The following is a 24,147-nucleotide window of genomic DNA, read 5'->3' as shown; positions in this document are numbered from 1 at the left end:
AATTAATTAAAATAATTTTTTATTTGTTATAAATTTATGATTGAAAGTACTGTATAAAAAAATATCAATATAAAATTAAAAAATATTATAATCAAATTTAATTAAAAATGTTGAAAAATATTTTTTTTAAATATAAATTATATGATATATAATTGAACTATAAATGCTTTTTAATTGAACTGATTATTTTTATTTTGTTTTAATATTCAATTTTGTTAAATAATAATAAAATAATAGATTAGACATAACATGTTATTATTATATTTGACATAAAAAATAAGTATTAGAAAAATTCTCCTTTATATTTCTTATTATATTAACAATTGTGTTGTTAACTATATAAATAAGGTTTAATTTTATATTTATATTATTATTTAATAAAATTGACAGTAATATCGTTTTAATTTTATGTTTTATGTATTATTAAAAATTAATAATACAGTAAATATAATATGATAAATATGATAGCAACTAATACTGTTAAAATGTAATATTGAAAATTATTTAGTTTTTTAAATGATTGCGCAAATATTATAAAATATCAATATATACAATAGAAAAACATATATTATTTAATTTCAATTTTTTATGTTTTGTCAATAAATAATAAATTGATATTTCGAAAATTTATAAAATTATTTACAATATATTAAGTTTATTCATAATACTGTATATTAATATATGTAAAATAAATAAAAATTTGCAAAATTTAATAATATAGTAATTAAGTTCAAATTATAAGTAACATTAATTAAAAACTTTAATAATTAATTTCATCTCAAACATATATCCCTGAATATTTCTGGAATAAATAGCATTTATTTTATATAATTTACAATATTATTAATAAAGATAAATAATTGAATTCAACAATAATTGATTATATTCAATGACTATACAGTAATGTTCATTGAATAGTCCTAAATAAATTTAATTATCAATTTTCTTTAGCATTATATAAAATTAACTATTTATAATGATACTGACTAATTGTATTATATTAAAAATATATATATTATGATAAAATTTAATTAAAAATATAATAAAAACTAATAAACAGTTTATTATTTACATGTTTTAGATACAGTAAATAGTCATTTGATATATTGAACATTTCAATGTCATCAAATGTAATATACTGTAATTTATATACAGTAATTGACAATATATAACAATTATAATAAATGATAATCAAATTCAGGTCATCAATAAAATTAATATTGTTAATTCAATTTTTAATTTAATATTTATAAACAGTATAATGATAAATCGCAAGTATAATAAATATAAACTTAAATAATTAGTCCCCCTATAAATAATAAGATTGTAAAATATTACACATATTGTTTAGTTTAATAATATTTGTTGTGTAAAGTTTTTTAACTAAATTTAAGCCACATTGAAAATCTTGACATGACCTTGTCTAATATTAATTTTTTGGACAGCCATATATGTTATATAATTAATTTTTAATTACACAACTTTTTATTTAAATATCAATAACATTTAATTTTATCATAAAATTAATATTATATCTATAACATAAAAATAAAAATATACAGTAAAAATAAGCACTAAATAACGCAGTTATGTATATTTTACATAAATAAAATTTATAATAATATCACAGTATATTTAAAGTTTATTATATGATATTAAAGAAAAATATTTTATAATGTATAACATATGCTTAAATTATTAAAGTAAAAATTGATTTTAAATTATAAACTTTTAATTTAATTGATAACTTAATGTCTGACAAAGTATATGTAAATTTAAAAAATATTTTAAACTTTTTATGTGAATATAAAAGTAGTAGTTATGTTATTGACAACAGATATTTACGGCATTTATATACAGTATATAAATATAATTTATATTAAAACCCACACCATATGTACTTAAATTTAATACAAAACAGAAGACAAACACATTATTATATAATTTTATTATTATTACTATAAAAATATATAAATATTATTATTTTTTAATGATAACTTATTGTATGTGTAAATTACAAATATTTTAGTTAAACATAGGAAATATAATAATAATTTTAATATTTGACACATATATGATGAATGATAATATATCTATTGTAAACACATTGTTGATATTAATTATAATAGAAATTGTCCTATTATAAAATAAACATTAAGTTCATTATTATATAAATAACATTATATAAATTAATGTATCATACATGTAATAACCAAATATTAAATATCTTGAATAATATTTATAAAATTATAAAAACATAAGCAACTAGTTTTATTCAAATTTTATCATTATCAAAGAATCATATAATAATTTGCATTTATAGAAATGTATACTCAAAAAAATGATTATTTTGATACAATAATCTCAGTCTACCGGTGCTTGAGTTTAAGTTTCTATGGCTATTACAAGTCGGAGAATAAGCTAAAATACATTTTGCTAATCGGTTATCAACTGATTGTCCACTTTTATATACTTGTATTGACAACACCGTGTCTTACCAGAAACATAATGTGTTTGTGGACAACAGTTCACACGGAATGGGCTAATCGGCAAATATTCATACATTTGATTAACCGTAATATTGTATGTCATATGTCGGGTATATTTTACGCTATACGTGGCCGATATTTTCGAGATTATATAACAACATTACGGGAAACACTTGAAGCACTTGATATGAAGGCGACAAAAGTTGACATAATTGTTGGAAATAAATTTACCGATCACCGGCGTCTAGTCTATTGGTTTGTATTTCTGGTAATACTGTACGATCTGGCCATTATGAGTACAACCTATAATATTGGGTACTTACCGATACCTTTGGTGCTGACATTGCAGACATTTTTGGCCGAACTATACAATCAGCCCATTGTTTTTGCTACCGATTTCTTTCTCGCATATTTTGTATTGTATATCAATGTCATACAGGAATCACTGGCCACACGACTCCGGCACATGCAGTCGAGTCGTACGGTTAATAGCGAATCGGACATTCGTCTCGTGAAACACCAGTATCTGAAAATACAGTCATTAATCGACGGTCTGTCGGATATGATATCGCCAATGGTGTTGATTATGTTGGCCTCAATATTCAGCGATACAATGATATCGTTTTACTTTTGTTGTAAATGTGTGGCCGCCGGTCGCATGTTCTCCACTTTAAACTCAATGGCAGCACTGGGAGGTCTTATCGTATTTATTGGCCGATTAGGTACCGTATGTTTTATGTGTGATCGCATACATAGACAGGTATTTTTATATAATCTTTGTTTTTTATATACATAATTGTTTTAATTTATATTATAAATTTGCAGAATAAATCAATAAAAAATCTTATTGATATGTTTGACACATTTCATACAATCAAATGCGATGTTATGGTAATAATTAAATTTATTATACTCTTAGTTATTCTAGATATACAGTACTTTATATAATGTATTATTGTTTATAATATTTTGTGTATTATATATTAAATTAATTTATTTGAATGATTTACTAACATTAATATTATATAAATATTTAAAAATTGTTTAGTTATTATCATTGCAACAAATCGTCAAAACAAATATGAGAAGTGTGACGGCCTCTGGATTTTTCCCGATTGGAAAATCACTTATTTTGACGGTATGTTTAAATATATATATATATAATTTCCTTATGCATTATATTGATTTATTTATCTGAATTTAATTTTTATTTAATAAAAAATATTAATAATTATCTTTAATTTATTGTTTATAGACATTAGGTCTAATTATCTCCTATGGAGTTATACTATTACAAAACGATACAAATGATGATGTTTTTAAAACAAATATTTATAACACTACTTATTAGAAGTATTAATATTAATATTAAGTTTTATCATTATTATAAGTTATGTAAACTTTAATGTGAAATTAGTACTGTATTATACAATAATATACAGAGAAAATTATTTTAATGACAATCAAATTGTCAATTAATTATATTTTGATGGTTTTTAATTGTATCGACTATCCAGTCAATAAATTTGGACACTCTAGTGGTCACCGATATCTCTTTGCCACATTTGCCATACATTTTTGTCGACCCTTTATGTATGCCTATCAGCACAGCCCTATTATTGACATATTGAATCAAAGGTGATCCAGAATCCCCCTATTATTTATAAATATATTATATTTATTATATTAGATATATTTATGTAAATTAAATTATTAAAGTTATATAAATAAAATTACTGTATATTTTATTATAATATTAATAGTTTTATAACTTAAAAATCTAAGTAATCAACAAAAGTGATCATACCTTACAAGTATGGCTGGTGTTTGAGGTAAGACACGCCATACCGTGTCTTGTAATATATGACTGGCACTGTCTGTCTGGCAATAATGTCATCTGTGATGTCATTAAACTACTGGCCCGAACACCCTTATGGTTGATCCGACCAAAACCTGAATAATATGCAATCTCCCGGTGCTTATTATCAATATTTTTTTCAGGCAAACAAATGTCATTATAATGATTTCTCTTCTTCTTTAACATCTTATTGTTATTAATCTTATTATAAGATTTTTGTTCATCACTTCCAATGTAAACCAGTGCCAAATCGTTAGGACCGGTCGGATCACTAAAGTTATACATAGGATGAATATAATAGGTCTGAGCCCTGTCGACATCACCCTTATTAATAAACACGGAACCGGTTCTTATATAAAATGTGTCGACTTTTCGGTGTTTTCTATATACAGTAGTGTATATTAAACCAAATAAAATGTTAATTAATTATAATTTATTATTTAAAAAAACAAGAAGATTTAGTGATAATAAATAGTATTACTATTAATAGTTTGCAGTTTGACATGTTATGCAAAGTAATCTAATAGTAACTTATTTTAGTTATAAAAAAACAAATTTGAGTGATAATGATAATGATAATGATTTCAATGATTTAAATTAAGTCAATTGATTTTGTTTTGATTTGTTTTTAAATCTCTAGCTTTTATTATACTGTAATATACATTATACTGTATAAGACTATTATATTTTTAATATATTTGTTTTGATAACTAATCTCTTATAGCTTTAAGATATAATATTAATATATTTAAGAACCATTAGATACAGAAAACAAAATACAATAATAAATATTAGAAAATTAATTAATTTACGATAAAATCAAAATTGTACCGTAAAACTATGCTACAAAAAAATCAATAAAATATAAATTATGACATTACAATATTTAAAAATATAAATACACTCTGTATCATAAATATAAATCTTTAAAATCAAAATCTTTAAATCTAAAAAATATAAGTGCTTTAAAAATTAAATATTTTGAAACAAATTTTAAACATTACAGAAAACAATGAGCCGCAGTGATAATCCAGTTCCCATTGAGTACCGTTCCCGAGCAAAAGTGTTGTTTTGTGCGATTATTTTGAAAGGACACAACCCATGGGAACTGACCCGGACTGACACTTTCGGCGCCCATAAGTTGGGCCAATTTTGAACCCCTTTTCCTGTTTCCCAGACATCCAAACAAACATTTTGTGTAAATATTGCCACAATTTTTGTTATCAATTATGCCATTATAAGTGCCAATCTTTGCATGCGATGAGTCAACAAAAGGGTTGGATATTAAAACTCGTAACCAAAAAAATTTTGAATAAATAAAATAAGTAAACAAATAATATACAATTATCAAATTAAGTTATGACAAAATAATTATTATGATTTTAACCGCAAATTCAAATAAAATGATGTCAAGTCTGTATATTATGTCAATAGAAAGAGTCTGACTTACCTAATGTTAACATCAAAATCATTGACAACAACATACTGTAGATATGTATAACATATTAATTTCAACTTAAGATATGATATAATTTTTTATTTAATCGCTTGATTGACGAATATTTAAAACATTTTTATCTTAAATTATTATACTTTATATAAATTATGGCATTTTATTAACATTAATACAAATGAATGAAAATCAAGGATTTACTAAAACTAATAATAAATTTTTCAAAAAATAATTTCAACCTTTATATGATTAAAAATAAACTAATAATGTAAGAATAATACTAATATTATTTTCAATAAATTTTAACACTTAAAACACTTAATAATTTTTATTTTATTTATTAAATGAATTAATCAAATTGATTGTTAAGAAAAATGACATTTTATAGATAAATTAATTCATAAAAAATAATAAACTTATTTAAAATAGTAAAGGTTTAGTAATTTTATAATTATTATTGTTTACATAATCTAATCATTTTTTAAGTAAAAGTGTATACATTTAAGTAAATACTGTAAATACAAAAATCAATGCAATTAGTATTTTATGTACAAAATAAAACTAATTTAATCATTAAAAAATATTAAAAATTATTAAAATTGGTAATCAATTATTAAAAAACATAAATAATATTTTAATAACTTATAAGTTTCAATTATAATTAAAAATTATTATCAAATAATTATATATTACGATAAATTTATAATATTTATGTTTAGATATATATATATGATTTACACATTTATTTTCTAAATCCAAGGCTTAATTTAATTAAAATGATAACTACTGTATGACTAACTAATTATGACATTTTAGTTTTCAAGTTTATATGTAAGTCAAACAATGAGATGTATAGTTATAATAGCTCTTTAAATATCAATTATTAATAAAATAAAATTAAAAATAAATATCAAATAAAAATGCTAAACTATTTATAATAAAAATAAAAAGCATTTAAATCGCAATATCAGATACAGTAAATCTAAAAATTTCAGTTTATTTTTAATATTAATTAATTATTTATCAATTTATTAATATTAATAAATAATGTTTTAGTTAAAACAAAATTATTTTTATATTTATCGCAAGAAAAATCAAACAGTTATTTGAAGATAAATGTCTTTTCAGAAATTAAAAATAATAATAATCAGACATAAAAATCTTTTTGTTGTTATAATTTATTTATTTTTTAAAAATAAAAATGATACAACTAATTATAAATAATTTTATCATGTTTATTTTTTCATATTACAAAACTTTGTGTTATTGAAAATCCTATATATATTTAACATTATTTAACATTTAAAAAATAAAATATAAATATTTTGTAAAAATTATTTTTAAAATATTAAATAATTAGATCTAAAAAGCTCCTGTTCCACGAGCACTGGGCTGATTGTTTGGCATACTGTGCAGCATATTTAGATCGATTGATTAGCTTATAGTCCCAATCAATTTTGTTGGACAAGTAATCGTCAAGTCGGGTGCTATTATTGCTTGACATTACAGTTATGTCAAAATCATTTCCATTGCTTTATAATTAAAAAAAAAACAATAAAATTGGATATAAAATTTATATAACTATTTATATAGTTTAAATGATAATAAATAAACATTATGTATAACATACCTCCAGCTTTCTTCTAACTGTTCAATGCCAGTGATGGACATAATTGTGGTCAATGTAAAACTGGACAGACATACATTGAAATCTTCTATACGAGGATAATACACCAGCCATGCTATACACTGTACCTTATCATCAGATATGCCGCCCTATTATTGAAGTTATTAATTGTACACATATTTATTTTTTAAAAATGTCATATTTGTAAAACATAAAATAATAGTTTAACAATATTTACTATTAAAAATATGATAGTATTATTTGGTGTTGTAATTATCTATGCTCTTATCATATTATATACCAGTATAAAATTATTTAATAACTATATTAGACTTTAATAATAAATCAAATTTATAGTAATTATGAATACATTAATGAATATTAAAATGCTATATTTATTTAAAAAGTAGTTCTATTATATTTGTATATAAATATACTATATATATAAAGAAAAACATTTGATAAATGATTTTTACCTATAGATAATTGAATTATAATTTTAGGGCATCAATTTAAATTTAGATAAAATTGCTATTATTATTAGCCCTGCAGTAAATTTAATTTATTATTTATAAATTTAGACTAAATGATATATAAGTAATTTATAACATTATAATTAACTAGATGTTGCAGCTTAATTGCTTTTTAAAAAATAACAAAATACATAATAAATTATTTAGATTTAATACTTTAGCATAATTGGTATACTAAACACATTTACATGTATAAAAACTTAACTAATACTATAAATAATGTTAGTATTATTTATTTCATATACATGTATTAAATATTTAAGTATTAATAATTGAAAGTGTCATTTTATAACATTTATCTATAATCAAAATATTCTAACAAATTATATCATTTTATAAGATTAGTTAAGCAACAAAAATAATAAACAAAAAATACTATACAAACCAATACAGTATGTGTTTCATTGACTGAATTAAATTCACATTTAACTATCAGTTTATCGTTGTTTTCAAAGTTTACATTGAGTTCATTATAACCATTAGTCAATTGATTATCATCTACCGGTGCACTGCTACCGGCTGATGATTTAATCAATGTTTTAATCATTTGTTTATTGTTATGATTATTACCGACTCCAACATTCAAATCTTTAAGCAACCGGTGCCTCGAGTGGTGTACTATACCCAACACATTCAACGACTGGTCATACAAGTGCTAAATAATTATTGAAAATATAAATCAATTAATTTTTTTTTCTAAAAATCAGAATTAATTTGTTTGTTGTTAATTGATATACATTTTGTATGCAATCCTTATAACAATTTCCAGTAGTCATCCAATGTCTGAGTTTTGGTGGTACAAAAAATCTGTAATCGGGTACTGACCCGATGGCCACTATATCGGCGTCGATGTCACCGTTTTGTTGCTTTAAATAAAGATCAAAACCAGTGGTATCACTGAATTGACTTTTGATTTGATGCAAATTCTTGTAATTTATTTCAAATAACAAATATTTTTCATCTGAATTTTGGCCATTTATAGGAATTCCCATATTTTCCGGTAACGATAGTATAGTCTTATTAGTACTATCATCCGGTGCCCAGTAGGCCAACAATTTCCAGCACCGGTGCAATTCATTATAGTGATCAGCTATGACGCGATCGGGCATCCAGTTCTTGTCCGGTTCGGTGATATTATTATTATTATTATTTTCATCACTAGTATATGATTTGACACAACGAAACAAATAAATATTTTTGATATATTTAACAGTTTTTACATTAATAACAGCTTTTATCTATTTTTCAAAATAGTAGAGCATATAATTACACATTTTTAGTTAATTATATCAATTAATTATATTTGTGAAAAAATAACTATTACTTTAGATATTTGTCTTTTATGTTGAAAAGGTATCGTAATTAGTCGTCTCCACGTATAAGTGTAGGTTTTATAAGGGATGTATAGCTTTTAATAATAATTAAATCAGTTTTTACATAAAAATAATACATGAATTATTATTAATATGATATTTATAATGATTTTATTTCTACCACAATATCTTACATTTCTAGTACCAATATTCCAGATTTCAAAATCATATTTGGGATCAAATTCAATGTCATGAATAGTATCATCCATTGAATCAACAAACAGTGGCACACAATAGACAATATAAAAATTATATAACACTAATGTAATAAGTGATATGATATTCATAATTTTATCATTAGTTTAATAGAAAACAAAAATTCCCAACAATTTTTCAAATGATTATAAATCTATATATAAATATTACATTTATTATATTAATAATAGTATCACAGATATAATACTAAATGAGTCGTCGAAACATTTATTTGTGTCATAATATGAAAAATTTTAAAAACAACTAATTTTTTGTACTTAATATTATACCGGTATAATATGTGTGTAAATTGTAATGAAGATTTAACTATAATTTACTATAGTTTTTTGAAGTTAAAAAAAGTTGTTTCATAAAAAAAATCTAATCTACATTATTAAACCTGTTATATCATAACTAATACAGTATGTTTGTTTATGTGTGTTATTATAGCACACATACATATTGAGTCAATTGACTACATTTTCATCTTTTTAAAAAATAAGTGCTTTTAGATAACATAAGTACTGTACTGTACATACATAAGCGAGAAACTGTGATATCCAGAGTTTATTATTATTTTTTTTGTTAAAAAAACTCATTCCCTATAAATCATGTCAAGTTTAGGAGAATAATACTCTATACTATAGTAACTTTATTAATAGTTTTTTTTAAAATAATTTTATTATCATCCCATACCTACTGTAGTAATACATAGACACACTAATGTTATTATGTTTTTATGTAAATGTCATTATTTTTAAGTATTTATTTCGAGAGGATAGAGAGCTCATACTGACATTTGTGGGCAGTTATGTTTTATTTTCTAAGGGCTATACCTACATACAGGTATTAACATATAGGTTATGTACTGTATAATACAATAACTTATAATTTCAACAATTTTTTTAGGTGTTTGCCTCATCTTATAAGTTCCGTTTGTATAAATTAATACTTAATTTAAATGTTTTATATATAAATGATTGATTGTACTATAAAAACAATAACTGTTGTGAATAATTATATTTTGTTTAAATAACAAAACATAACAAATTTAAATATAAACTTTAATAGTTTTATTAAATATATATTGTATTTAACACATTAAACTTTAAAATAAATTGACTAAAATAATTAGATTTATTAGAAAATTTCAAATATTATGATAATTTAATCTAAAAATTTGTTTAATTATAACAAATTTACAAAAAGTTCATTTGTACTAAACTTTTTTGATTGTGTTAGACTTATTTTTGTTGTTGTTGATTATATTAGACTTATTTATTTTTGATTAATGTATAATTTTATATTTTAATAATAATTATGATTTATAATATACAGTAATTGTTACCATATTTACTATACTCTGTGTACAGTATGTATGATAATCATAAAACTAGAAAAAAGAAACACAAAAGTAATGATTGGTTTGTTTCGTGAGAAAGACAAACATATTTAAACAATGACTGGTATTGACAGACATCCCATACATCTCCTTCAATGGAGACGACATTTCTCAGAAAATGTATCTTAATTTATAGGACTAACGAAAGTGCACTTTTCTATACTATTTTTGAACACTTAATTTAACACTACTTTTCAAGTCAATAGTGCGAACACTAATTAAAGCAATCATAAGTAATTAGCCGTCGATTATCTCACAAAAAAAGCAATTGATTTGTTCGTCAACTAATAAAATGCAGAAAAATAAGAAACAAAAGAGGAAATCGACATTTGAATAGACATTTCATTTGAAAAAAAAGTTTCAAATTATTATATTTTAAATTAAACTTTAAATGCTTAATGATTACTTAAAATCGACAATTACTTAATAGTAGTGCGCTTGAGGACAGTCTTGTTGCTGGGGTAGGTGTGTGCGGTCAGTCTAGCATAAAAGCACTGTTATGTACTGTATATAAAATGTTGCACATCATTAGTGAAAAAGATTTAATATTGAAAATATAAAAATTTATTATTTTTATTTAAGTTTCATAAATAAAATATTTACATAAACAATAAAACAATGTTTGTTACTATTAGTTATATGAAATTATGTAAGTTATATAATAGTTAAAAAATATTTAATAATAAAATATAATAATGAAAATAATTTTAAAATATTTGAATTTACAAATCCAGTTGTACTGACTTTTGTATGGGTGGCATACGTCCGGTGCGAATGCGAGATCTCTATGGAGGCCGCAGACAAATGCGGTAAATATCATATTTATAAGATTGTCTCTCAATTTTAATCGTAATAATAAATTAATAATCAAAACAAATATTTTTATGATATGATACATATAAATATAGGAATGAAAATGATGTTATTTGGCAATCGTGAGGCAACGGCGCCCACCAATGATGCACAACTCGATAACTTTTGCGGGTAATTCATTACATAGATATATATACCTTAAAATAATTTCATTTACATTACTAACAAATAATATGTTGTGTCCGTTAATTTAATATTTAATATTTCACACACTCTTAAATAAATGTATATAATTGGAGATAATTTTAATCGATTTGCGAAATATTGTCTTCAATTGATTACATTTGATTAAGACTGCTGTCGTGTCGTCCATTAATTGTCGCAAAAAATAAATGTAAAACAATATCATCTTTGATTTAATAGTCATTTATAAAGATATATATATATATATATATATATTAATTAATCCAATAGTCAGGCCCGTACTAATATGAAATGTGTCAGCGATTTCAACGATCTGTGCTTAAAGGGAAATGTACAAATGGCTATTAAGATTGCACTAAACAATGGCAAAAAATATATGGATAAGCGATGCAACAATCCTAAGGATAGATCGGATTTCATGAAACACGTCCAGTGTTTGTCACCGAAAGAAAAGATGGAACCGTTTCACGTATGCGCCGATAAACACCTGGTTATGCTCAGCAAACTCAGGGATGTGACCAAAGAGGATCGCGTTCCCACCCTATGCTGTATAACACATCTATCTCAGGATTGCCTACGAAAACAATTTCAGTCGACTTGCGGTGAAGACACCGCCAACTATTGGGACGACTCATGGAATGAATTGGTATGTAATGTCACACAACAATTGTGGTCATCATTAATGATCGGGTATTATATACTGTATATACTATAGGTTGAAGAGAACATGTCGTTTGCCTGTTCTAACTATGACTCTATAGCCAAGTGTGAGAGTGATCTGAATCCGACTGCTTTGAAGACAATCAAAGACGTGATCGCCACGGATGACGCAGCAGTCTTAGCTCAAAGACATAAATTCAAGTCTGAAATCTCAACAGCTGTCGAATTGATGGAGTTTTTTGATTAAAATTTTGAAAATTATATTTATATTCAATTCAAAAATAATTGTTTTAATTACTTTTTATAATTAATAATCTTAAAATAATTTTGACAAACAAAATGTTATTATTTAGTTCTAAATAATCAACTTTTTATTTTTGTTATTATTTTTGTTAATCATTAGATTTTAATGCATTTAAAAAAAATTGATTTACTATTGTTTTTTTAAAGTTAAACTTTTGTTGTTATTAATTTGATAAAAAAAATAAAAAATAAATTTTAAAAAAATATTAATTATGCATTTACATTTTAAATATATTAATTTTTAGTATTTTATACAATCAAATTATAAAATTCAAGGTTTATTTTATCTAAAATAATTTTATCATCATGCAAACTCAATATTAAATTGTCTATTATATTATGCATTAATTTTAGTACAGTATTTTTAATTTAATTAAAAAGTATTAAAAATAATGTTTTATTTATCTAAAGCAATGGTGCTTTCAATTATATATAGTTATATATTATAAAATTTATTGATTTTAATTACTAATCAAATTATATTTTACTATTATTCTCAATTGTTTAAAAAAAATATTTTTTAAAGTTATTTTACTTATTTGAATTAAAAACTTTATTACAACTTTAGTATATACAATATTATATAAATTATATTAATACCGGTATATTTATAGTTTTCAAAATAAGATGATCTAAACATATATTGAGTAAATGTTTATTAAAGCGTTTTATTTATATGCGAAAGTTTAATAACAAAAACTTATTATATTTTCAATATGAAAAAATCATTAACTATTAATTTGATTTTGATTATTACTTTTACTTCAAAACAAATTGCAGTGAAGCATAAAATTTGAATAATATATATATACACACATATATATAATGCACATCAAAAAATATAAAATTATTTTTTGTTTGAATTTAATTTGAAATAAAAAATTACTTTATTAAATATTAATTATTAACTGAAAAATAATAAATTAATCAAATATGTATTGTAAAAAAATAAGTTTTTGTAAGTTTTAACAAATTTATAAATGTATTCTATTTAATGATTAATAAAAATAAAATTTTACTTTTTTAGTTGTATTAATCATAAGTGTTACTTATGTTAGATCTGGTTGTGATCTAAAAGAAGCCGATATGTGTGGTAATTAACTTAACATTATATTTAAAGTTTAGAAATTTTATTGTAAATTATTAAAAATATATCTACAAAAATAAATAAATCTACTAAAATAGGAAAATTAATTATTATAAACTTTAATTTAACTATTAATAATTAATACAAACTTTCTAACTCCAGGTATGAAAGGTTCATTTTTTGGCAATCGTGATGTAATGGTGCCCACTAATGACCAGGAACTGGATCAACATTGCACGTTTGTATTTTTTTAAATTAATATTTTCAAATAAATTATTAATTACTGTCCTTACAATATATATATGAAATATATGATTACTGTATGTATAGTACAATACGCGAAAGTCTCAAATGTCTTCAGGGCTTTACCAACGACTGTCTCAAAGGGTTTGTACAGACGGCCATTAAAATGGCGACTGGAAATGCAGACAAACATTTGTCCAAACGGTGTGACATCAAAAAGGACAGGGATGAGTTTCTCACAAATGCCAAGTGTCTGACAAATAAAGACAATATGGAACCATTTCATGTCTGTGCTGAGAAAAACTCTGTAATGATGGAGAAGTTAGTAGACGTGGCTCTTGAGGACCGAATACCTGCCGGTTGTTGTATATTTCACTCATTCCAGGACTGCATCCGAACTAATATGGAAAAGATTTGCGGCGACACCTCCCGTGACTACTGGGATGAAGTCATCAATGATATTGTATTAGACATTATAAAAATTAGATAATTACAGTATAATCCTCTAAACTAATACACATTTATTTGTTGTTAAGGCTGAAGATTCCGTGTCCTATACCTGTTCAGGTTTAGAGTCAGTAGACAAATGCGAAAAATCTTTAAATCCAAAAGTATGGAATGATCTGAAAGAAGTGGCCGCTATTAATGACGCCAAAGAGTTGGCCGCTAAACATAAGTATAGCTCCGGGTTTGCGCTGACCATAGAATTGCTTAAAAACATTGGAAATGAATAAAAAATAATAATAATAATAAAAATATCTTATAATATTATATCAAAATAAATACTAAAAATTATAATGTATTTTTTATTAATCAGTTAATACCAAATTAAATAGTTAAAAAGTTTCTGTATATCTTGATATGCAATATTGATACATAAAATATATAATTATGCATTATATTGTATTTTATTTATATTATTTTTTTGTTAATATATTGAATAGTAAATTTTAAATAAATATTAAAGTAAACAAGTATATAATTATTCAATTAAATGTTAAAAAAGTAAACAGTAATTATTCATTAAATATAGTTACATAAAGTGAATTATAAAAGTAAATAAATTTTTAAATTCAATGAATTTTAAATATTTTAAATTATACAATACATTAGTTTTTGAATAATTCATTGACAATAAATTTATTTCATAGTTATAGTGCTTTACTTGTCATAGGAAAATGTTACCGAACGACCCGATCGGGTCAATAGTGGAGAATTTCGGGGACTATTGCTATCTTTAAGTATACTTCGGGGCGAATCAGGACATCGAGTCAATGGCGACGGCGTAAATGGTTTGGTGATCACACCGACGTTGGTCTTAATATTGGATTCATTACTCATTATTGAGTCCAACGACAAACTGGTCAACACTTTGCTAATCGGTTTTCGGACGCCAGTATTTTTCTCGTAGATCGGTTGTCCAATAGTTCTTTCGCAGTCACGTATATAAGTGACCGCGTCGTGCACTGACTTATAAACCCGATCGGAGGACACTTCGCTAAAAAACTCTTCATTTTTCAGTGTGGCCTCAATATGAACGGGACAACCGCTTAACGAAACAAGAATATCAATGTCGGCGTGATTTTGAATAATCTTCTTCAAAGTGGTCACACCGGCTGAATCAATGTATGATAGCATAGAACAGTCAACAATGATATACTTCGGCAGATTTGGTTTCCTCTCGAGGACTAACTCTTTGGTTATTTTACTGGTCTTTGTATCGCGAAATGGAAAACAACTGTTTCTCGGTGTCATCGCTTTCAGCTCCTCTTTGATCAGACTATTCATAAAAATTTTTAAAATATAATGATTACAACAAAAACTGTATCAAATCTTACGTGACATCGACGCCACTTCTAATCTGTAACTCTTTTTTAAAGTACTGAATATTAGCGAAATTAAGTGGACCGCAAAACTGGTAGATTTTGACGCCATCCAACTCACGAGCCCTCTTGAACTTACTGATTGGCACATATATGTCGGAATAATCTATTGATCCCAACGAATATGTTTTCGGTCGTTGAGATTTGTATATCAATAGCAATAGCGAACACCCGAAGCCCAGGTATATGCCGTAATCAAAGTTCATTATGACTACACCCAGAAATGTAATCATCCAAATGCTCTAAAAATATAATTATATATTATAAATAATTTAAGATATATACGTATTATAATTTATATTATGTTTAATTATTGTGTAAATTTATATATAATGTTGTTAACTATAACTAAAATATTGTTTATTCACAATTAAGATTTTAATAACTTTAGTATTTTGTTATGTAAGATAATAATTTATTCATTCAATTTTATAGTTTTTTATATACTTATCTATGAGTTGTAGTAATAAATTTTAGTCTCATTATATTTATTAATGAATTTTAAGTATAATGATATGAATAAAAATATTTATATTTATATAAATCTATGTACTGTTTATGATTTATAAAATTAAAGTATTTTGTTTTAATATAATATTATATGTAATATTGAATTAAAATATTTTTATAATAACTTATTGATTAGATAATGACATACGGCATCCAATTTAGATAATTTCCAATAACTCCAAAACTCTTGAAATTTGGCAAATATTGAGGCTAAGGCACAGGCTATACATGAGGCCAATACACACTGGGTTTTAAGTAATTATTAATTAGTCATTTAACTAAATTCAAGTTTATTTATATTATATTTATCAAAATTATTACTTACTTTTGGCAAATCAGACATAAGTGTGCTCAACACTAATATGACAATCATTATACAAATACAGTTGATTATGCTAACAATCTTTATGATAATAGCAATAAAATATATTTAATATTTATTATCTGTTATCAAATAAATTGGAAATTTGAAAAAATAAAAATACCTGTGTTTTACCACCACCTCCTTCCTGTACTGAGGAACGGGGTATTGAAGCGCACGATGCGAGACAAGCAAAAAACGACGACCATATGTTGGTAACACCCAATGCTATCATTTCTTGGTTAGAGTCAACTTTGTAGTTGTGTTTTGCACCATAAATTTGGCCAACAGATAGGGTCAATATGTAAGACACTACTGCCACTGGTATACATCGGGACCACATATATTTAAAAAGCTTAAACTTGGGAACCGATGGACTCTGGAAACTATATTACATCAAAGATTTATAACATTATTCTATTAATACATTTTATTATATAAATAAATATATAACTGTACTAATCAGGTATGGGGCCAACGATGTCGATTTGGTATTCCTGTTTCAAGTTCATAGCCCACGATATTAAACAACCGCCAATTATAATGAACAGGTGTATAGGTAACGGTAGTTTAAGACCCATACGCTGAACTAATCGCTCGACTACCAGTTTGAAGAAAAGTAAAAGCGATACACATATTATTGATATGACAACAGCTGTAAGATTGGTGTCTCTGATCTTCTCGAAGTATTCAATGTAAACTTTGGGAAGCGCTAGCATTCCGGTGTAGTTATTGAGATGTACTCCCGTTAGATACCTGATCTGTGTAGTGAAGATATGTAGTGCAGCCGAAGTCATAAAACCGCTCACAAAATGGGCGGACAAAAAGTTACTAATAAATCCCAACCGAAAGATACCGAATATCAGTATATATAAGCCAATAATCATTGATATCATAACTGCAATATCGATAACCTTTATATCTTTATAGCCTTCCAGTGCCTGAGTTGAGTCGTTGTTTACGAGATCTATTTTCAAGTCATCACAAACTTCTACTATAGTTGTTCCGGTCATCAAACCGGCCACTATGGCCACCGGACCGACAGCACTGTGGTGTGATGTGCCTAATATGGTATACATGAGAGCCGGGAAAAAAGCAGTATAAAGACCATAAATAGGGTTTACATTGGCTATTAACGCATATCCCATACCTTAAAACAGATATACCGTATATAAAAGTATAAATTTTATTACAAAATATATTTTTATAATAATTACTTTGCGGCACTTGAAACGATGCAATAGTTATGCCGACCACTATATCAGCAATAAGACATTCACGGATGTTATACGCCGGTAGCCATCGTGTAATCGGTATGAATGTCTTAATTCGTTTAATCCAAGCGGTATGACTGACGTCGGGTACAAATCGACTAACCTTTTCTCGAGTTGTCTTTTTTGTTTCATTTGGTATATAATTGCGATTAAATTCACTGACATTATAGACGGGACGAGTGATACTAAATGAAGGCGACGGAGGGTTTGTTTCAATAAGGATCTGTTGTGAGTTTTTCATCAACAGTGTCGCCGCGTTTAGATTTTGCATATATTTATGATCAACTGTCGGTGAATTGGGTACTGAATTGGATCCACCGCTTAGCGATGGCAAAGATAACGATTGTTTTAATTTATTTTTCATTGAATTATTATTAAGTTTTGTATCATTATTTAATTTATTAATATTATTCAATATTAAACCATTATCACTTTCATCGCTTGAATAATCAGTAATATTAAGATTGTAATCCTTATTGCTATTTGAATCCATTGTCATCTCTTGTAATATGTGACTATCATTTGGCTAAAAAAAACTTTTTGTAATAAATACTTATTATATACTAAATATCACTAAAATTATAAACTTAAAATCTTGTTTTCATGTGATTTTATAGTTTTTACTTATCATTTTACTATTGAAATAATTAATAATACTGTATATTTTTATTAGACTAATATCTCAAAAATTTATAATCGGTCATAAAATCTTGAACTTCATATAATATTAATATATTTGGTAATTATATGTTTACTATTAAAGTAATAATTGTAATAATTAAATTAATAATGAATTTATTTTTTATAAACAATAATGTATTTTGTATATTATTGTATTAAATTTTAGCTAAATTTTAGATTGTCCAGGTAGAAGATTATACAAACTAGGAAATGTAATTTAATTTAAAGAGATTATATAATTTTTTATTATTAATGATTAACAATAATGTTATCGCAATTAAAAGCAATGATTATGATTTTTTGACTAATTTAAGCACATTATATATTTGTTTTATTACTTATTAAATGATTAAATTATCAAAAATGCAATTTATTTGACTATTTTGTATAATAAATGCTGATTTCTGTCTATTAATAGATAAGTAATATAATAATACTTATAAAAAATATTTATTTTCTATTTGGTTCATAAAAATGTAATTTTTAAAAAGTTTATCTTATATGATAATAATTTATTGTTTTTTATATTACCTTAATTTAATTAATGGTATATTTTAGTTTAATTATATTCTCATAAACTGTAAAATACTACTTTTTTATATAATTTAGTTTTAATCAATATTACATTTAGTAAAAAAATTGCATTACTGTATAACATAATACTGTAATTGTATAATCAAAACAATAGTATAAAAATAAGTAATAATATTTATTACTTCATTTTAACTATATAATACTGTATATTTAATATTATAAATATTTTATAAAAACTTAATGTATCTATTATATTGAATGCAATCCGGGTATAATTATAAAAAACTATGAATTGACATACTGTAGAATAATAATTTTTATCAAAACATTTATATAATTAGCAATTTATTTGTTTTTACTGCTTTTTAAAATTAAAAGATATTATTTATTATCTTATTTATTATATTGATATTAATAACTTGTTATTACAGTATAAACAACTATTGGTGCCGAAAATTAGTAATGCATGTCATTGAATTAGTTTTACATTTTACATATAGTATTAACAATATAGCAATTTTAATAAATATTATACTCTATAATACAGTAGACTATAAATATTAATTAGAATTTTTTAGAATTCCTGGAATCAAATAATTAATAATTGATTTAAAATTGATTACTTATAGTTGATTTTAATTTTTATAATTAAATATATAAAATATGTCAAAAACATTAGCATCAGTTTAAATAACTATTTATAAAAATATTTCGAAAATATTTTTTATAGGAAGGTTTCAGATAAATTTGTCATAAGATATATGTTTATAACATTTAAAATCTTTATATATGTTTAATAATTATATCATTAAACATTACTACCAATTATGATACTTATTAATATAATGTATCGTATGATATGTTAAAGATTTATTAGTAGTGTTTATTGTTTTTACACAATCTTGTATTTATTGCTGACTATTATATATTAAAATATCAAATAAAGTAAATTATAATTAAATTTCATTCATAAAATACATAAAAATAGTATAACTTGTTTCTAAATCAGTAGAGAAATGATTAGTAGTTTGTAAAAATAACAATACATATTATAAAGTTATATTATTTAAATTTTTTATTTTGATAATAATTTTTTTATAATAATAATAATAATAATAATAATTGATGCATCTATTACTCAAAATTATATTTTAATAGTTATAAAATACTTTATTTTCTAAATATTATAATATAATAGCTTTACTAAAAATTTTTGAAGTAAAATAATAATATTACATTTGTTTAAAATACATACAATACTTTTATTATACAATATTTGACTAGTTATATGTATAGTGTTATAAGTAAATTTTAAAAAATATTAATATAATGCTAATAAAAAAAATATAAATTTATAAGTATATAAGCATATATTAAAATGTAAACTAAAATATGAAATATTCTACTCTTAAGTAGACATAATTCTTATTATTTTCTAACTTATATATTAATATATTATATATAAATATATTTTTATTTTAATAAAATACAATAATATAATTAAAGATATTACTGTATATTTTATATTTAGTTAAAATATAATATTATTTACAATAACTTTAAAATAACTACTATTTTCTAATTTAAACTTTATATATATATAAACTAATTTATATATTTTTTCATTTATATAATTTAAAAATATTACAAACTTTTGTAAGGATATATAAGTATAATAATCTGAATATATTGTAGTTTCCCGGATAACGGTTTTTGTATTAAAATAACAATTGTTTGGCAAAGACTTATCAATAGTTTGTAAATTAACACACTTTACTATGTCTTCATCATATAAAATATGTTACTATTGTTTGCCATTATTATTATTCAGGCATTGATTATCATTGGCCCAGAAGTATGTAATGCCATTCGTGTGAACAGCTATTGTGGTGATCCCGGACTACCAGCCGATGCCAGTCTGTATAATGTTAATGTCGGAAGAATCCGATTCACCGACGGTGAAGTCGTCAGATACCGATGTCCACCAGAATTTCACACATTTAGTCAAACGAGACAATGTGTGTCCGGCAGATGGGTCGGTGAGAGAGCCCGTTGCGGTCAGTAGTGAAATCTATTTTGTTTGAATCTATTAGTTTAATACAACAATTATTAATTATTTTTATAAATAAAAAGGTGTTTCTATTGAAATTAATGTAAAATCAGTGCAAGTATTTGATTGTAATGTCGCTTCAGTTAACACAACAAACCACACCAACAAAGAAATACTAAATTTAGTGGTCAATCAAACGGAAAACCCTTTATTGTTTGCCAACTCGTTTCACGCGAGTCGGCTCATGACCGGACCAATCACTGTTAACGGATCAACTTGTTATTTATGGAAATTTACATTAAACAAGCCAACAATGATACCGTTCCTTACCATAGACTTTGCTACTCAATTGAACACTGAAGACACTATCAATAACTCTTTTATTGAACTAAACACCACTTCATTACAAAAAGATATCATAACTGTAGAGCCGTTTGTTAGTCCATATAGAGTATGCCGATCACTGCATAAGTTAGACCTAATTAATGGCGATCCCGTAACCAATGAAACGTTTTTATTGAACGGTTATTATTACCGGTGCGATAGTATCGGCGAAGATGAGTACAACATTGAGTCTAAGAAAGTGTCGCAAACATTGTTGGTTGAAACCCGTACTAACCGTCAGCGAGATATACATTTAGTCGCCCTGTTTTTGGCCTCTCATAAAACCGATTCGAGAACGGGTCGACCACTTTGTGGTAAACCCGAAACTGTAACCACTGGTGTCAACTTTAGAGAATCAAATTTAGGTAATAATTTTAAATAAGTATAATATATATATATATATTTTTTATTTATAATAAAATTTCAATAATATAGGCATTCCTCAGTTTCAATTTCAATGTAATGATTCATTTATTGATGTAACACCAAATAAACCTAACAAAGCCAAGTCTGAACACTGGTATTCAGTAAACTGTACAGTGAATGGTCTCTGGGAGGGACAGTTCCCGCAGTGTATACCTAAAGTCGAATGTCCGGGAATTTCTTATTTACAAGAAACTAAAGATCCGAGTGTAACGATTGAGACAATTGAAAACGTCTTTTTTATAAATAAGACCAATTGGGTGGCCAGTGAGCACAGTCAGGTAAACTATGCTTGTGTTGATACAGAGCATATTGTTGTGGGAAAGTTGTCCAGGACTTGCTTGAAAAGTGGTGAATGGAGTCTAAATATACCAAAATGTTCGGCATATCTTAAACCAGGTATTCATAAACTTGTCTACTCTTTTATCAGATATAAGTTACTTAAACCCAAAATTTATTAATTTTATTGTTTATATTAACAGAATCTCTGAGTCCAGTAGCTCAGTATCCGTGGACAGTGATAGCCATATTAATAATAGTATTAATGATATTCTTGTCGCTGGTCTTTATCATTGTCCGCAAATATGTGTCAAATATGCGCAAAGAGCTGCTTAGATATCGAAATAAGTCGCGTCGACACAAACAGTCGGCGTCGGTATATACCGATGTCAGGAGCAATAGTATAAGCATTATCTATGACGACTGTGCATCCAGTCCTACGTTTAGCAAAAGCTATGGCAATCGGATGAATAGGTCGACAAAAAAGAGTCATAAATACAAATATGATGCCGAATATATTGAATTGGAAGGAAACTCCTTTTCCACTATCAGTTCCAGTGAACCCTTGTATATACCGATTTTACCATCAAATTAATATATTAATTTCATCAATTTAATTATAATCCATGTTATCATTTAATTCAACAAACAAATATCTAATAACACAATTGTTATATTGTATTAAATTTAAAAATAAATTTCATATACATAAAGAGCAAAATTAAAATACTGATTTCTTAATTTATATTTTCATATATTTACAAAATATTACATATATTTACACTATTAATTTTTGTATATTAAACAAAAATAAAAGTTTTTTTTTCAATAAATCAAGTAATTATTATTTATTTTGATAGTATTTATACTGTTTTTTGGTACTGTATAATGCAGTTTGTATTATATGAAATAATATAAATTATAGATTTCCTGTTATGTAAATATTAATAATTATAATATATATTGAATATTACAATCTAAGCATTATATTAAAACATTAATCAAATTAAAAACGCATTTATAAGCATATATTTATAATAATTTATTTTTATTCATCGGTTCTTTAAGGAAAAGATCTTTTGTTTTTGACATTTAAGCAAATTTTAAGCACCAAATCTTTTTTATCTTATTTATTATAAATAAATTAAATAAAAACAATACAACTCTTTTACTTTAAGGGTTTGATTTTAAATCTCTGCTATACTTATAAAATCTTATGACGCGGATGAATGAAATGAGGAGAGAGAGAGAGAGAGAGAGAGAGAGAGAGAGAGAGAGAGAGATGATATTAGGGATGGTATCTATTAATAGATATCCCATCCCATCATCCCATTCACAGTTTACAAACAGCTCTATAGCCAACATATGTGAGTGATATTATGAAAACCCTGTCTAAACAGTGATGTCTGTGCGATAATAATCAGAGTTTGAGTCTTCAAACAATTATTTTTGTTGTTTCACTCAATAGCTAACCTATGTATGTATTACAACCTCTGTATATATTTAATATTAAACAGAGACTGACTTA

General features: G+C 24.5%; 5 protein-coding genes and 1 long non-coding RNA gene across 6 annotated transcripts; 3 read left to right on the top strand and 3 right to left on the bottom strand.

Moving 5' to 3' along the window:
• Positions 1-3,960: 3,960 nt before the first annotated feature.
• LOC128958191 (plasma kallikrein-like) lies at positions 3,961-5,705 on the bottom strand. Its single transcript, XM_054304006.1, has 3 exons — positions 5,352-5,705; positions 4,297-4,729; positions 3,961-4,143 (listed from the first exon to the last, which is right to left on the bottom strand). The coding sequence occupies exons 1-3, from the start codon at positions 5,483-5,485 to the stop codon at positions 3,961-3,963; spliced, it is 750 nt and encodes a 249-aa protein (XP_054159981.1). The 5' UTR covers positions 5,486-5,705.
• A 1,443-nt stretch (positions 5,706-7,148) lies between these two features.
• LOC128958190 (MOXD1 homolog 2-like) lies at positions 7,149-9,069 on the bottom strand. Its single transcript, XM_054304005.1, has 4 exons — positions 8,698-9,069; positions 8,346-8,615; positions 7,431-7,576; positions 7,149-7,332 (listed from the first exon to the last, which is right to left on the bottom strand). Exons 1-4 carry the CDS (start codon positions 9,067-9,069, stop codon positions 7,149-7,151), a joined length of 972 nt encoding a protein of 323 aa, XP_054159980.1.
• A 2,416-nt stretch (positions 9,070-11,485) lies between these two features.
• On the top strand, positions 11,486-12,854 carry LOC128958189 (uncharacterized). The gene is made up of 5 exons (XM_054304004.1): positions 11,486-11,579; positions 11,665-11,739; positions 11,839-11,914; positions 12,218-12,593; positions 12,663-12,854. Exons 1-5 carry the CDS (start codon positions 11,549-11,551, stop codon positions 12,852-12,854), a joined length of 750 nt encoding a protein of 249 aa, XP_054159979.1. The 5' UTR covers positions 11,486-11,548.
• Positions 12,855-14,161: 1,307 nt separating this feature from the next.
• On the top strand, positions 14,162-14,730 carry LOC128958188 (uncharacterized). The gene is made up of 2 exons (XM_054304003.1): positions 14,162-14,235; positions 14,328-14,730. The coding sequence occupies exons 1-2, from the start codon at positions 14,162-14,164 to the stop codon at positions 14,728-14,730; spliced, it is 477 nt and encodes a 158-aa protein (XP_054159978.1).
• Positions 14,731-14,782: 52 nt separating this feature from the next.
• LOC128957502 (prestin-like) lies at positions 14,783-18,772 on the bottom strand. The gene is made up of 8 exons (XM_054303271.1): positions 18,212-18,772; positions 17,454-18,144; positions 17,119-17,380; positions 16,959-17,036; positions 16,782-16,877; positions 16,079-16,365; positions 15,426-16,020; positions 14,783-14,950 (listed from the first exon to the last, which is right to left on the bottom strand). Exons 1-8 carry the CDS (start codon positions 18,765-18,767, stop codon positions 14,840-14,842), a joined length of 2,676 nt encoding a protein of 891 aa, XP_054159246.1. The 5' UTR covers positions 18,768-18,772; the 3' UTR covers positions 14,783-14,839.
• A 3,445-nt stretch (positions 18,773-22,217) lies between these two features.
• LOC128958572 (uncharacterized) lies at positions 22,218-22,880 on the top strand. Its single transcript, XR_008484556.1, has 3 exons — positions 22,218-22,282; positions 22,353-22,739; positions 22,823-22,880. It is a non-coding gene; the product is annotated as an uncharacterized LOC128958572 (long non-coding RNA).
• Positions 22,881-24,147: the final 1,267 nt, after the last annotated feature.

The sequence above is a fragment of the Oppia nitens genome, unplaced genomic scaffold (genome assembly GCF_028296485.1).
Source record: "Oppia nitens isolate AA-2021 unplaced genomic scaffold, nextdenovo-longstitch-racon4-pilon3 scaffold3_pilon_pilon_pilon, whole genome shotgun sequence".
Taxonomy (NCBI): domain Eukaryota; kingdom Metazoa; phylum Arthropoda; class Arachnida; order Sarcoptiformes; family Oppiidae; genus Oppia; species Oppia nitens.
This window is presented reverse-complemented; position numbering and strand designations above follow the sequence as displayed.